General features: G+C 41.6%; 1 protein-coding gene across 2 annotated transcripts in view; it reads right to left on the reverse strand.

The window, feature by feature from the left end:
• The window catches only part of LOC101831400 (phosphatidylinositol 3-kinase regulatory subunit gamma), a 125,998-nt gene that overhangs the window by 73,849 nt on the left and 36,910 nt on the right, over positions 1-15,239 (reverse strand). The window contains exons 1-2 of one of the 2 annotated variants that reach the window (XM_040756920.1): positions 8,141-8,585; positions 7,797-7,906 (exon numbers count right to left, since the gene is read on the reverse strand). The exons of the other annotated variant lie outside the window; for it this stretch is intronic. Of the exons in view, the coding sequence (XP_040612854.1) occupies positions 7,797-7,902 (106 nt within the window). The 5' untranslated portion in view covers positions 7,903-7,906; positions 8,141-8,585. Of the gene's footprint in view, positions 1-7,796; positions 7,907-8,140; positions 8,586-15,239 lie in introns of those variants that run through there. 2 annotated transcript variants of the gene reach the window in all.

The following is a 15,239-nucleotide window of genomic DNA, read 5'->3' on the forward strand; positions in this document are numbered from 1 at the left end:
CAGTAATAATAAAAATAACAATAACAATTAACAATAATATCAATAAATTTAAAATATTAATACAATTCGAGATTACATGGCTACATGCTCTGGACATCCAAGGCTAGATAATGGTGGATGGTACTACCTTTGGCTTTGTTCTCACTCTTCAAAACCAGATCACTGGGTAGATTCCACACTGGCGTGGTACATACACAATGGTATGACTTGATGGTTGAACTTAGACTACTGCTGTCTCACTTATTAGAAGAGATGATCTTCTTTAAATACACTTACAAATATGTACAATCAGGGGCTGGGGAGATGACTCAGTCATTCACAGGACCTGCCTAGCAAGCATAAGGACTTGAGTTCAGATTCCCAACACCTTCCTAAAAGCCAGGAGCAGCTGTTTACCCCGCCCCCCCCCCCAGCTCCCAGTCTGGCCCAGAGAAGCACACATCCACCCAATCAGTGAGCTCTCAATTCACTAAGAGACTTTGCCTCAAGGAAGGTAGGAATAACAATGAAGACAGAAGGGAAGTGAACTAGAAACACACCCAAATGTCAGCTGCTACCGTTCAAATACACAGACACACAGATATGCATAAGTATGCACAAACATGTACACATCCACAGCAAGAACACACACACACACACACTCCAAAAAGAAAAGAAAAACGAAATGAGCCACACAAAGAATTTTACGGTATCGAGCCGGATGTGGTTGGTGGTACATGCCTTTGATCCCAGCACTCAGAAGGTAAAAAATGAGCTCAAGGTCATTCTAGTTTACCTAAGGGAGTTCTAGATCCTGCTACACAGTGAGACTGTCTCAGATAAATATAAAGAAAAAGAAGTTGTTGCTCACTTTATTAGAGAAATAAATGAAATTACATTCAGGAAATATAATTTCATATAAAGATAACAAGCTTAAGACAAACAAAAAACACGCAGTACTAGAATCTCTAAAACTAGAAAGTTTTAAAAAGGAAAGATATCTAGCACAGGATCATGCTTTGAAGATGCAGGCATGATGGTACTCAGTATGCACTACACAAGAAGCAGTATAAGCAAAAGCTTGGGGACAGAAATAAAAAGATATACCCAGACTATTGGGCTACAAGGAATCTGGCTAGAAGAGTGTAGGCAGGTTAGTAATAAAGGTGTAAACTGGCACTGTATTATTAAAGGTCAGCCATACCTAGTTTAAAAGTAATAAACTATCAGCTTTTGTTAGTAAAATAGCAACACAGTGAAAAGAACGTTTTGGTGGGATCAACCTAGATGCAGAATTCAGGATAAATTTACAAGGAAGAGAAAAAAGAAATCAAAAACATAGCAACTCAGTACCAGGTGCTGGTCAAAAGTCTGGACTTTAGAGTTAGGCAGACACGCCCACTTTTTTACTTGCTGTGATCCTTTGGTTTTTTGGGGGGTTTGGTTTTTTCGAGGCAGGGTTTCTCTGTGGCTTTGGAGGCTGTCCTAGAACTAACTCTTGTAGACCAAGCTGGTCTTGAACTCACAGTGATCCACCTGCCTCTGCCTCCTGAGTGCTGGGATTAAAGGCGTGTTGGCGCTACCACCTCCCTGCCTGAGCCTTGTTTTTAAACCTATCTAAGTCTTGGTATCCTTCATAAAGTGAAACAAAGTATCTGCTTTATAAGGATAGCTATTTGGCTAAAAGAAATAGTACAAAGGAAGCATAAAGCTGTACTGAGTCTATAATAATATGCCGCTGAGGAGATGGCTGAGTAGGTAAAGTGGTTGGCCTGCAAGCCTGAGGACCTTAGTTCTCAACCCAAGAACCTACAAAAAAAGTCAGGTGTTATCTTGTACATCTATAACTCTAGGGCAGAGTATACAGAGCTGGGAGATCCTCTGAGTTCACTGGCCAGCCAGTATAACCAATCAGTGAGTGCCAGGTTCAGTAAGAAACCTTTCTCAAAAGATAAGGAAAACAGTGTCTACTTTTGGCCTCCACACATTCACGTGTGCACATGGACCTATACATATACATACACATTCAGCAATTTACAAACACACAAAAGAAGCAATGCTAGTTTTAGAGTTTATATCATCTATTTCTAGCGCTTGTATTCTTTCTGCACAGGCTGTATTTTTTGTTTGTTTTTCGAGACAGGGTTTCTCTGTGGCTTTGGAGGCTGTCCTGGAACTAGCTCTTGTAGACCAAGGTGGTCTCAAACTCACAGAGATCCTCCTGCCTCTGCCTCCCGAGTGCTGGGACTAGAGGCATGTGCCACCACCGCCCGAGTATGCTGTATTTTTTAAAACAAAACAAAAAAATATATCATGTCACAAACATATCTGTAATTCCTTTTTTAAATTCATTTATTAAATCTTTGTAACAGAGTAATCAAATATGTATCCCAGGCAGGCCTCCAATTCAATATGTAGCTGAGGATGCCCCTATTTTTCTGATTAGTCCTCCAGCTTCTTCCTCCTAAGAGCTGGAGGTATTCCCAACTTAATGCAGTGCTAGACATAGCATCTAGGACTTATATGCTAGTCAAGCACTCTAACAACTAAGTCACATTCTCAACCCTGTAACTCTTTTTCTACCTATCTTGTTAAATACAAAAATCGTAAAAAGATAGTTCAACATTTTTACATTCTGAGAAAAAAAATGTAAAACTAGTATCAAAACATTGATGACAAGTTTAAAAAGCATTATCAAATGGAAGAGTTACCACACTTCTAAAGAACCAACATTGGATAAACTATAATATATGAAGTAATAAAAATTGGTATATCTGGCGCACGCCTTTAATCCCAGCACTCGGGAGGCAGAGGCAGGCGGATCTCTGTGAGTTCGAGGCCAGCCTGGTCTACAGAGCGAGTTCCAGGACAGCCTCCAAAGCCACAGAGAAACCCTGTCTCAAAAAACCAAAAAAAAAAAAAAAAAATTGGTATATCTTTTATACCATTTATTTCACATTAAAATATCATTTTCTAAATGACACTAATTTGAGTAAGAGTGATTACACTTGTAATCCCAGAATTTGGGAAATGGAAGCAAGAGAATCACCTGTTCAAAATCAACTTGAACCCAGGTGTGGTGGCACAAACCTCTAGTCTCAACACGCTAGAGGCAGATGCAGGCAGATCTCTTAAGAGTGCAGGAACACACCCAGCTTAATTATTCTTTTCTATTCTACATTTTTACTTATATAGTGTATGTGTCCCCACATGGATATGTGGGTGCACACATATGGAGTGCACAGGCAGAAGTCAGAGACAAGTTATGCAGGTTTTCTCCTTCTGCCGTGTGGATCCTAGGGGTCAATCAGGCTGGACACTGTCAGGAAGAACTTCTACCTGCTGAGTCCAGGCCACAACCGTAACTCTGGATATTATTCTTTCTCTCTCTTCCTCTCTCTGAGACAGATCTCATATCTGTCTAGTCTCAACTCACTATGTAGCTGTGATCTTCCTGAGTGGAATTACAAGACCTACATCACCACTCCCAGTTTACCTAATGTTGGGGATCAAACCCAGGGTATCCTGTATACCAGACAGGCATTCTAACAACAGAACTGTATTTCCAACCCTAATGTTAACATTTCAAAGGTAGTTTCACATTTCATGTAAACATTATCTCTATAGTTGCCACAAAATACAGGAACATTAAAATATCAAACCCAGGCCACAAAATTGGCTCAGAGAGTAAAGGTGCTTGCTGCCAAGCCTGACAACCTGAGTTTGATTTCTAGGAGTCACATGATGAGAAAAAAACCAACTTTTGTAAATTGTCCTCTAATTGCCCGAGGTGCACCATGGCACACACATATAAGATCAATCAACCAACAAATGTAATTAATTTTTCAAAAAGATATTAAGCTCCTACTTAGATTCAATTTTTATTTATTTTTTATATTTTGGGTTTTTTGTTGTTTTGTTTTGTTTTGTTTTGAGACAGGGTTTCTCTGTATAGCTCTGGCTGTCCTGGAACTCACTCTGTAAAACAGGTTGGCCTCAAAGCCTGCCTCTGCCTCCCAAATGCTGGGATTAAAGACTTGAAAACTGTGTGCCACTACCACCCACATGGAAGACAGTTTTTAATGCAATAACAGGAAAAAATTTTACATTTATAGTTCAGACTAAAATCAACATAAAAATATACAAAATATTGTTAATATTCCAAACAATTATTCCCTGACAAATAAACTAACTCAAAAGTTAGGATATTGCAATAGCCAAGTAATGAGGTGACCAAGGACCTTAAGCAAAAAACACCAAAATCTAGAAACAATTCTCCTTAGTTGTCCATTAGTTCAACATAAATTGATTAAATTGTCTTCTACTTCCAAGACCCTAAAAAAGCTAAGAAACTTCCAACCAAGTAGGAAGATAATTCCATAGGGCAAAATGCACATAAATGCAGTAGCAACTCTAAATATGATAAATTCCATCTAAGAAGTACTCTAAAAGAAATGAAAAGGGAAGGATGTCTTCTAACAAAGGGTATTAGGGAATGTATTTTATGGGGCTTAAAAAAAAGCATCTGATGTGAAATTGAAACATAAACTTTTGACAAGTGACCAGTAAGTGACAGGAAGACAAAATTGTACATTCAGGTAACAACAATAACAACAACAACAACAACAAATCTACAGAAGCTATGATAGACTCCAGAAGAAAAATGGACTAGAAAATTAGGAAAAGAGAATAGCTGGATTCACATGCAAGGGTAAGAAATCTAGGACTTTGTTTTTAAAGAGCAAAAGAGGCAATTAGAAGATTTTGTTTGTTTTTTTCTAGACTAGCTTTTTCTGTGTAGTTCAGGCTGTCTTTGAACTCACTCTGTAGACCACGCTTGGCTTGGAACTCAAAGGCTTGCCTCTTGAGTACTGGGATTAAAGGCCTCCACCGCCACCACCCAGAACCACTGGACGATTTAAGATTTATCACTGTATCCTTGTAGGTAAATCATCACATGATGTTTTAACAAGAAGATGGTATAATGGGGACTAGAGATAGCTCATCAGTTAAAAGCCTTTTTGCTCTTCCAGAGGACCAGGGGTTCAATTTCTAGCACTTACATCATGGCTCATAACTGTATCCCCAGTTCCAGGGAATCCAATGTCCCCTTCTGGCATCAGAGGGCACCAGGCATGCATGTGGTACACAGACATATACCCAGGCAAAACATCCACAAACAAAAACTATATTCTAGACAGAAGACAAATGGGAAAACAGTACACTTTCACCAGTCTTGGAAGAAAGAACTTTTTCCTAGCCTGCCACCCTAAGAAAAGACAGACAAACATTCTGCCAATCATCTCATTGATAATTTACTAATACTTTAACTTATTCTAAACCCTAACTTATCACACAAAACAAAGTTGGCATTCACATTATTTCCATTAAGAAATATTCAAAAAAGGACATGAAATTGTATGGCTAGGAAAGAGGGGCTGGAACTGGGAGGAGTTGGTGAGAGGATTGGAAATGGTCAAAACATGTATAAAACTCTCAAAATATATATATACATGTGTGTATGTATCCACTTTAGGCCAGGTGTGATGGCTCACCCCTTTAATCCAGTACTCGGGAGGCAGAGGCAGGTGGATTTCTGTTAGTTCCATGCCAGCCATTTAGTGCCTCAAAAAAAAAAAAAGGAATAACAAAAAAAATTCACTTTACAGTCAATGTTTTAACATGTTTAAAAGCAGTTTCATTTTGAAATATTATTGGTAACAAGCATATTCTTTAGTAAGGATGCAAAACAAAAGATAATACAAAGGGATTTTCCGTGTTCTGAATATTTAGTATACAGAATTTCATTCAAGGATAAACATCTTAAACTCAAAAAGTTTATTTCAATAAAAAATAAAGTTTAGGTCAGAATTTTCTATTCAACCATATTAAAACCCGCATCTTTGCATAGTTAAAACAGCTTTCTAAACAATAATTTCTGGATCAAACACAGTGGTACATGGCTGTAATCTCATCACTTCAGAGGGTGAGACAGAAGGAATGCAAGTTTGAGAGACCAACCTACACCACACAGAGCTACAGGCTAGCCTGAGCTATACTGTGAGACTCAATCTCAAAAATAAATAAATAAATCATATATTAACTCAACTTGGCCAATATTTTCCATAAGATTAAAATTTTTCAATCATTCTTCATTTTCTACCCTTCTCCCTACTCAGCTCCCCCACCCAACAAATTCCCTTTGTATGTATGTATGGAAGGCAAGATACTATATGATCCAGCATGATCCCAAGGCAATGTGCATATAATTCTTATAAATACAGATATATAGCATTATTTACTCATTAAAGGAGAGATACAGTGGTTTACTGGATTTCTGAACACATGAATGATAAATGTATTTAACAGAAGCGATGCTTTACCATTGGGCGAAACAAAGGGAAAACACAATAGCTGGGTGGCAAATCATACAAAACTTTACAAAACACCGAAAGCTGCATGTGGATCACAACCACAATTACAGAAGTAAACCAAGACAGTTCTAAAACAAAGGAAAAGAGAAAAATTCTTAGTGATAATTAAGAGTTTTCAAAAAGGGTGATTCAATATTAGTATTAGTTTTTAAGGCTATCACTAATTTTTAAAGAAGGTAAGTCTCCATTCACAAGGACACAAGAAATAATTACTACATACATTCTACAAGACATTTATTCTTCATTATACTTGCATGGACTCCATTCTTTTTAAACGTTTCCAAAAATACATTCTTATAATAATAAGGTTCCCTAATGACAAACGTTATTCTGTAGACTTAACTATAACCCATTTTTTAAAAGACAGCGAATTCATCCTCAATAAACACAAGGAACTACAAAGGCCCTCTGCTTATTCAAAATCATTACATAAAGCACTGTCGGTAACTGCAAAGAAGGTTTGAATATCTGACAGCTATAATAACCTAAAATGAGGCATACTTTAAAGAACAAACTTTTTCATTTCCCTTTCTTTTTCCTTCCCTATCAGAGACACAAAATATCTCTAGTGGCCTCAGACAAAGCTCTCAAATAAAAATATATTTATATATATTTCACATGTTCACATACAGAAACCTGTCATATACATGTATATAAGCCCATTCACAGGAAAGAGAAAGGTTCTATTTTTAAGAGCCAAAATTATATCAATTCTGACACCCAAATTAAGTTAAATCACCATAAATTAACGAGTAATAAAATACTGCAAGCAGACCTAAGAGACTATATGTACAGATGGAAAAGAACTTCAGACTAAGGCCGTGAATGAATAAGACCGCCCAATCCCTGAAAATCACTAACCGGCATTTGGTTTCTATGAGAGAAACTGGGAGTCTTAAAATGAATAATCACAAAGGCAACTCAGTTTCTGAAGTTAACCAAGGTAAAATACAAGGAACCAAATCAGACAACTGCGCTAAGGTGTAAGCTTTAAGGAATTCCCACAAAGGGAAAGACTGTCTTCACGCATGGTTTATAAAACATCTCTTTCAGGTAGAAATCTTAAATTCAAAAAAAAAAAAAAGTGGAGGGCCGTCAAAAACCTGAATGACATGCAAAGGCAAAACCTAAAACCGATCTTTCTTCCCTCCCCCCTCCTCTCCCCCCACCCCCACCTTCTCAGGACAATGGGACCAGGGTCCTAACTGCAAACTTTAAAGGTATAAGCCAGAGCAGTTTTACTGCAGCTTTAACTGCAATCTGTCCCTCATCCGGAACCTGGCGCACCCAAGAATACTTCTGGCCTGAAACATCACCGGGATTTTGTTAAGCACAAATCAGACCCATCTACAAAATAAAAATAAAAAGTTCGCTCCCAAATACCTGGAGGATCCATTTCAATATAAAATATCAGTTCTGTCGAATAGGGCATCATCACCTCCCTCCAGTCTGCGTCATCGCGGTCCATACTCCACACCGTATTGTACATCGCGCTGTCAGGGGCAGGTCGTCAGGAAATATATAGAAAGCATATATATCTTTTACCTGATATTTTAAAATCTAAATATATATGTATATATTTGCTAAAGTTCCAAACGGAAATGTACTTCGGGGTTTCCAACGGCCAGTACAAGTCCAGCCAACTATTGGGATGAGGACAAGGTCCTCCCCCTCTCTCCTACAGCACCCAACAAAATGCCCCGAACTTTCAAGCTACGGGGTTTTACCTCAGAGGGTTACAGAGAGGCTCTGAAAGCAGAGAGCAGTGGTGTTAAAAAGCCGCTTCCCGAAAAATCCTTCCTACACAATCGCTCTCCAAAGCGAAGAGCTCCCACCGCCTTCTAATATTTCAGCGGAAGCCACTTTTGTGTCCTTCGGAGGAGAATGGGAGAAGAGGAAAAAAAGAATGCGTTGGGGAAAAGCCGGGGAAGTGACAAAGGCTAGAAAAAGGGGGGTTGCGTTCAAGTTTCGGGGTCCCACTGGTCTGCAGAGAGCGATTCCCTCTGGGACTTGGACTCAGGCTCTGTTCGCGTCAGGCTGGGAACCCAAGCTTCCTCAGCTTCGGGATGGCGACCCGTTGGAGAGTCCAATAAGCACGGCTGTGCGCGGGTAGCAGATGTAGCCCCGCCAGCGCCGGCTCCCCTCACGCTCTGCCCGGGCTCCAACCACTAGAGTTTCATTTTAACTGCGCGGAGGGGACCTCCTCCCCCGCCCTCCCTCCCCACCCCCGCTGGGGCGCCACCCAACCGTGCGGGGCAGGGGGAACGGCCGATAGCACGACCGTCCTTTCCACTCCGCACCATCTTGACATGCAAAGATTGTCAAGTGCCTGAGAAACAATTACTACTATAGTCCTCCACTCCGACTTTTAACTCTCCCTGTCACCGCGTAAGACTCTACTCTTTAGTCAACCTTTGTCCCTACCCCCAGCCTCACTCAGAATGGTACAGCCCGGGCGCTGGCCGCTCGCCAGGAGTCAGAGCCGGGCGCACGCGAGCTCAGCCCTGAGAGGGGGGGCAGAAGGTGATTGGCTGATCCCGGTTGCCGGAGCCCGAGCCTGCGTCTTTTGTCTGCCCTGCTCCAGCTGAGGAGCGGAGACGGCTGCGCGCCCCCAGCGGGCCAATCAGAAGATAGCCGGCGCCGGCCGGTAAGGCGGCGATTGGTCGGACCTCAGTTACTAAGCGGGACAAAGGCAGAAGGGGAAAAGAAAAGAGGAGGAAGAGGAGGGGTTGGGGAGAAAGAATGAAGGCGCAAACGGCGGTTACTGACAGGCTGGCCGAGCGCTCGGGAGCTCAAGCTGCCCGGAGACTGGCGGGGCTCCCGCTGTGGCTCGGTCCGCCCGGACTAGTGACGAGGGGGAGGACGGGCTGGCGCTAGACTCTTCTGCCTGGAGACTAGCCGCGGGGGAGGGGAGCGGTGGTAGCGGGGCGTGCTGTCACTTGGCTGGGCGCGCTCACTCTTCAGCTCCATTGAAAGTCTCAGAGCAGGGTTCCTCCTCACAAACCTCTTCACCTTGCTGCGTTCGCCCTCCCCTACCCCTGTGTTAAATCATCAGATACAGCAAAGAACGCCAAACCCACTTGCATGACTGTTCCCGTCCGGACAAGGTGCCCATCGCCCCCCCCCCCACTCCCTGTGGGCACCTGAACCTTGGGCATTTCTTGGGGAGTCATTTTGCCGATACTCTGCTTCCTACTGAAGGACTTTTGAACCCAAAGTAACTCAACGCTCAAGTAAATAGTGAGGTATCTCAGCAGGCCCTCCAGTTCCAGTTCTCATAAAATTTTTCTGGAATTACAGTGTGTGATTTCTGAGATAAATCACTGGTGTTGGATTCTCTCGCCAAAAAGCCGCTATTTCTGTTCCCTGACAGACCCCCTTTCTCACACAGTCCCCACCCTCCAAGCTTAAAGTTCTGAGACCAGCTTCAGTAGAAAATTGCTGAACATTTCCATTCATTACAGAAACAGCTAATTAACTTGCTGGGAAATACTGAACAGCTCTAACCTGTGTCTGGGATTGCCATCCTGCTCTTCAATACAGTTTGAGGAGGCCAAAAAACTGCTGTTTCCTCCTTTATAGTGGAGCAACAAAGCCCATTGTGTTTTAGTTGACAACCTGATTCAAGCCCTAGCAAAACCCTGAGTAGCTCTGTGTATTGATTAGCCTCTGGAACAGTCGCCACTTTTTATCGTCCTGAGGTGGTTCTGCTTTTCTTAAAAGTGTTTTGAGTTAGGCCGGCAATGGTGGCTCACGCCTTTCATCCTAACACTCTGGAGACAGAGGCAGGTTGAGTGTGAGACCAGCCTAGAGCAAGTCTGCCTTAGGACAGCCAGGGCAACACAGAGAAACTGTTTCTGAAAACAACAACAACAAAAAGTCCTGCATTGAGACAGACCCAAGAAACAACAGTCAAAACCAAAAAATGTGTACAGACCAGATACAAAGTAAAGGGATGAAAATAATCCAGGAAACACAAATAGGGTTAAGCTTTAAAGGAAACAAATTTCAAAAGCACACGAGAATTCCTTTAGAATCCTTGAGATGCTTTCTTCCATCTCTTGAGTTGAAATGTATTTCAAAAGCTAGAGCAGCTCTGAGGAAGGGCTCATTAATTTTAATCTCCTGAACTGCTCCTTCAGGTAGAAGATGTTGGAAGATCAACTATAATTTGTGGCTGACTTCCCAGCAGTCTCTACTTCACCATATCTGAGTGCCAAGAGTATTCACATTCGATAACTCAAAAGGTAGAACAATCGGTCAAGGGCAAGTTGGTGAATGTTTGCTCACAGGTGTCCCTGTGCATTCCCAAACAAAAAGTCAAGAGACAGAGTATGGAAAATGATAATGGCTTTCATGGCTCCACAGTTGCTTTTGCCTGGATCACTTTTCATCAGTTAGTGAGGCTTTTCAGTTTCTAAAGTACAGAGTAATCACCCAGGCCTTTCTAATATCTAAGGTTTACGGGGATGGTGTGAAAAAGTAACACAGTATAAGTCAAATGCTCCAGGTTGATACATGGCATAAAGAAAGTGTGCTGCATACTTTTATGTCAACTTGAAACAGCTGAAGTCATTGAAGAGAAGGGAACCTCATTTAAGGAAATGGCTTCATAAGCTTAGGCTGTGGGCAAACCTGTAGGGCATTATTAATTTGTGATTGATGTGGAAGGACTGGCGGTCCTAGGTTCTATAGGAAAGCAGGCTGGGAAAGCCATGTGGAGCAAGCCCACAAGCACCACCACTCCATGATCTCCGTATCAGCTCCTGCCTCCAGACTCCTGCACTGTTTGAGTCCCTGCTCTCACTGCTTTTGATGATTGACTAGTATATGGAACTGTGAGTGACATAAACCCTTTCATCCCCAAGTTGGTTTTGATCCTGGTGCTTCATCACAGCATTAGTAACTCTAAGATAGCAATGTTCAGCCTTGCCACCAAAAATTGTATGACCCAAATCTCTAATTTAAATAGACCGTCTAGGTGTCCAGGAAATGAGTGGCACAAGAGGCTGTGGTGTCCAGAGAGAGAACATCCCCTTTAAGATGCTTAAATCAGCCAGGCGTTGGTGGCGCACGCCTTTAATCCCAGCACTCGGGAGGCAGAGGCAGGCGGATCTCTGTGAGTTCGAGGCCAGCCTGGTCTACAAAGTGAGTTCCAGGACAGCCTCCAAAGCCACAGAGAAACCAAAAAAAAAAAAAAAAAAAAAAAAAAAAAAGATGCTTAAATCACTGTGCTTTAGTGGCGCACGCCTTTAGTCCCAGCACTCAGGAGGCAGGTGGATCTCTGTGAGTTTGAGGCCAGCATGCTACAGAGTGAATTCCAGGACAGGCTCCAAAGCAATACAGAGAAACCCTGTCTCAAAAAACCAAAAACAGAAAAGAAAACAGAATCAATGTTCTGATTACTTGTCATTTAACTGCCTCTGGTTCTTTGGCAAAGGTAGAAAATGTTAGCTCTGATGTCCTGGAACACTTCCATCCTGGGATTATATTTGGCCTGAGTGTGGATTAAATTCAGCTTTAAGAGCTCAGACTCCTGGGTCACAACCTGCTACATTGGGAGCTGCTTTTTTTTTCTTTTGCCTCCCTTTTTTCTTCAATTTAAATTAGCCTTGGGTAACAAAAACTATTGCCTTCATTTATATACTTGAAATAGGATATTGCCATTGAATTTATGCAACCTAATTTACTGTGAAACACTCAGAATGAAAAAAAATGCCACTTAATAATTAGAGTAGTACCTTTCTGAACTCCAAATAGCTGGGATGCCCTTTCTTTCTTTTTTTTTTTAACCTTAGTATGGTTTTGTTAGAAACTGTTCAAATATACTCCACCCACCCCTCCATATTTCAGAAATGGATGAAAATTTTCTTCTGTGCTCTGAATATAGTATATGATCTCAGAGTCCTCGGTACCAGAATAATCTGCCTGGAACTCAGCCAAGAGTTATTCATGATTAAAGGTGCCATCTGAACACAAAATATTTTTTTAAGCTTGGCAAAATGAAAATGTATCTTGTTTCCCTGTGGCCATTACCTTTAACATTAGGACTGACTTTAGCTTTTGAGGAAGAATTCCACTAACTTCAATCTCCTTTTTCTCCCTCTCATCACCTTCCCTTGACTACTTGTCTACTGAGACCCAGTCCATGAATCTAAATAAATTCACTTAATAAACGGAAAGCAAAGAGAACACTAAAAATTATCAGTTACAGCTTCTAGGGCCTCTTTAAGCCATGTGCTTTTGGATGGAAAAGTTTCCTTTATATTGCAAAAAGAGCAATGTTAGTAGATCTTCTAGAAAGACATTTCACCTGGGAACTGATAGACATCTCTTGAGATAGATATACCTAAAATCATTCTGAATATCATCTCTCTTATACGGCATCTGCAATTTCTTTACTTCCCCTCATCTTTCTTAACACTTGGATAGTCATGATAGAGTTAATCATATCAGCCGAAGGCACTGAGAAATTATGACAGTAGATGAATGAGAAGGCTTTATAGAAGTGGCATTTGTCCAAATGTTGATGACGCTCAGGACTTAGCGAGCTTAGACCGATCAGCACATGATGGAGATCTGTTCTGCCACGCTCGCTCTCCCCACCTTGGGTTCTCCTTCAGCTTTCAGGGATATGAGTACATATCTCTGTAGCCTGAAATGTTCCTCTCTTTTAATGTATGTCCTTCTGGCAACACAGAGGCCACCTGAATGATATGTATGTCACTTCTACAAATGACCCCTCCAACAAGGCAACAGATTTCAGCTTGGCTCTCACCAGGAGACAGAGCAAATGAGATCCAGATGACAGGGACAATAGTCCAGGCTGTTTTGCTAGGGCAGGGCACAAACAGGGCAAGCAGCTGGTGAGCTCTGTTACCTCATTTAATCTCCATAGCCCCGGAGAAGGTTGTATTTTTATTCTCGTTTTACAGATGAGGAAATTGAGACTCAAATCTGTGAAGGAACATGTTCAAAGTCATGCAATCATTTAGTAACAAAGCTGACACTAGAGTCCCAGGTCTCCACTACAGGTTCGTTGTCATTTTGGTGACATCATAGTTTCACCTCTTAACTCAGCTGGCAAATGCTTTTACCTAGAGATACAAAAAGGAGTAAGAAAGAATCCCTAATACCGAGTTCTCTAGATTCATAGTGCAGGGCCAACAAAGGGTTAAATAATGGCAGGCATGGAAAGTGAAAATGACCGAATGCTGTGGGAGCCTCAAAGGAGTGATGATCTGGGGCAGTGGTCCTCAGCCTACCTAATGCTGCCACCCTTTCATACAGCTCCTCGTGTGTGGTGACCCCCAACCATATCATCATTCTCATTGCTACTTGATAACTGTGATTCTGCTACTGATATGAATAATAATGTAAATATCTGATATATAGGATACCTGATAGATGAGCCTATGAAAGGGTCATTCAGCCTCACAAAGGTAGGCTATGCCCCACAGATTGAGAACTGCTGGTCTAGACACATAAGCAGGTAAGTAGAAGCTTCCCAGTAGACATATTTGGGACAGAACTTTTACATCCTTGAACTTTTTATGTACCTGGTTTAAACATGAGGTCACTTTATTTCTGTTTCTCCAATACATACAGTTAACTTCAAGCCTGAAAAAGATTCACTGAGGGGCTGGATAGATGGCTCAGCAGTAAAAAGAGCTGTGGCTACTCTTGCAGAGGACCAGTGTTCTATTCCCAGCACCCCATGATGCCCTTTTCTGGCTTCCATAGGCACCAGGTATGCACATGGTGCAAAGACATACATACAGGTAAAGCACTAATATACATAAAATAAATAATTAAAATATACCTCAAGGCCAGGCAGGTGGTGGCACACACCTTAATCCCAGCACTCGGGAGGTAGAGGCAGGAGGATCTCTCTGAGTTTGATGCCAGCCTGTCTTCAAAGAGAGTTCCAGAACAGTCTCCAAACATAGGTAGGTAGGTAGATAGATAGATATCTTAAGTAGTGGTACATGCCTTTAGTCACAGCATTCAGGAGACAGTACAGAAACAGATCTCTGAGTTCTAGCCTAGCATGGTCTACGTAGCAAGTTCCAGGACAGCCAGATGTATATCTTTTAAATTTTTTCATTGAAAAAGCTAACCCAAATTGTAGCCTGCCAGAATCTTTTACTTTTTTCTTTCCTTTTGTTTTGTTCTATTTTGTTTACTCAGGGTAGGGTCTCATGTAGCCCAGTAGGCTTCCAATTTGCTCACTATATAGCCAAGGATGACTTTGCACTTCTGATCTTCAGCCTTTATTTTCTCAGTGCTGAGATGACAGGCATGTACCATTATACCTGATTGTGTGGAGTTCTGGAGACCGAACCCAGGGCTTCCTACATATTAGGCAAGTGCCCTACCAATTGAGCTGTGTCCTCAGTCCCTAGAATCCCTCAATTTCTTGAATCACACTTGAATAGCTTCTTCCTAATCTTCTTGCCTTCTTTAGTCCGTACACCACACAGTTAGAGTGATGGTGCTAAATAATAAAAATAATAAATAAACTGTAAGGTGTAATCCAGTGTGTCGTAAAGACTGTGTGTAATAAACTTGGGCTTTTTTCCCAGTATTCACTGGAGTTCTCTCTCAGCCCTATCCTCTGTCTGTCTTTTCTGTATTATCTATAATTTTTCTACTTGCTATTTCTTTATCCACACTCCCCCTCTCAGGCACAAACACAGGCAATGGCACCAGTGGCAAAGGGCTTGCTTAACACAGGCAAGACTCTGGGTTCAATCTCCAGCACTGGGAAAAAAACAAAAACAAACCTGTTAATATTCAGGCATCTATCCTGGCCTTGGGGTTCTG

This window comes from Mesocricetus auratus, unplaced genomic scaffold (assembly GCF_017639785.1).
Source record: "Mesocricetus auratus isolate SY011 unplaced genomic scaffold, BCM_Maur_2.0 Super-Scaffold_100014, whole genome shotgun sequence".
NCBI classification, from domain to species: Eukaryota; Metazoa; Chordata; class Mammalia; order Rodentia; family Cricetidae; genus Mesocricetus; species Mesocricetus auratus.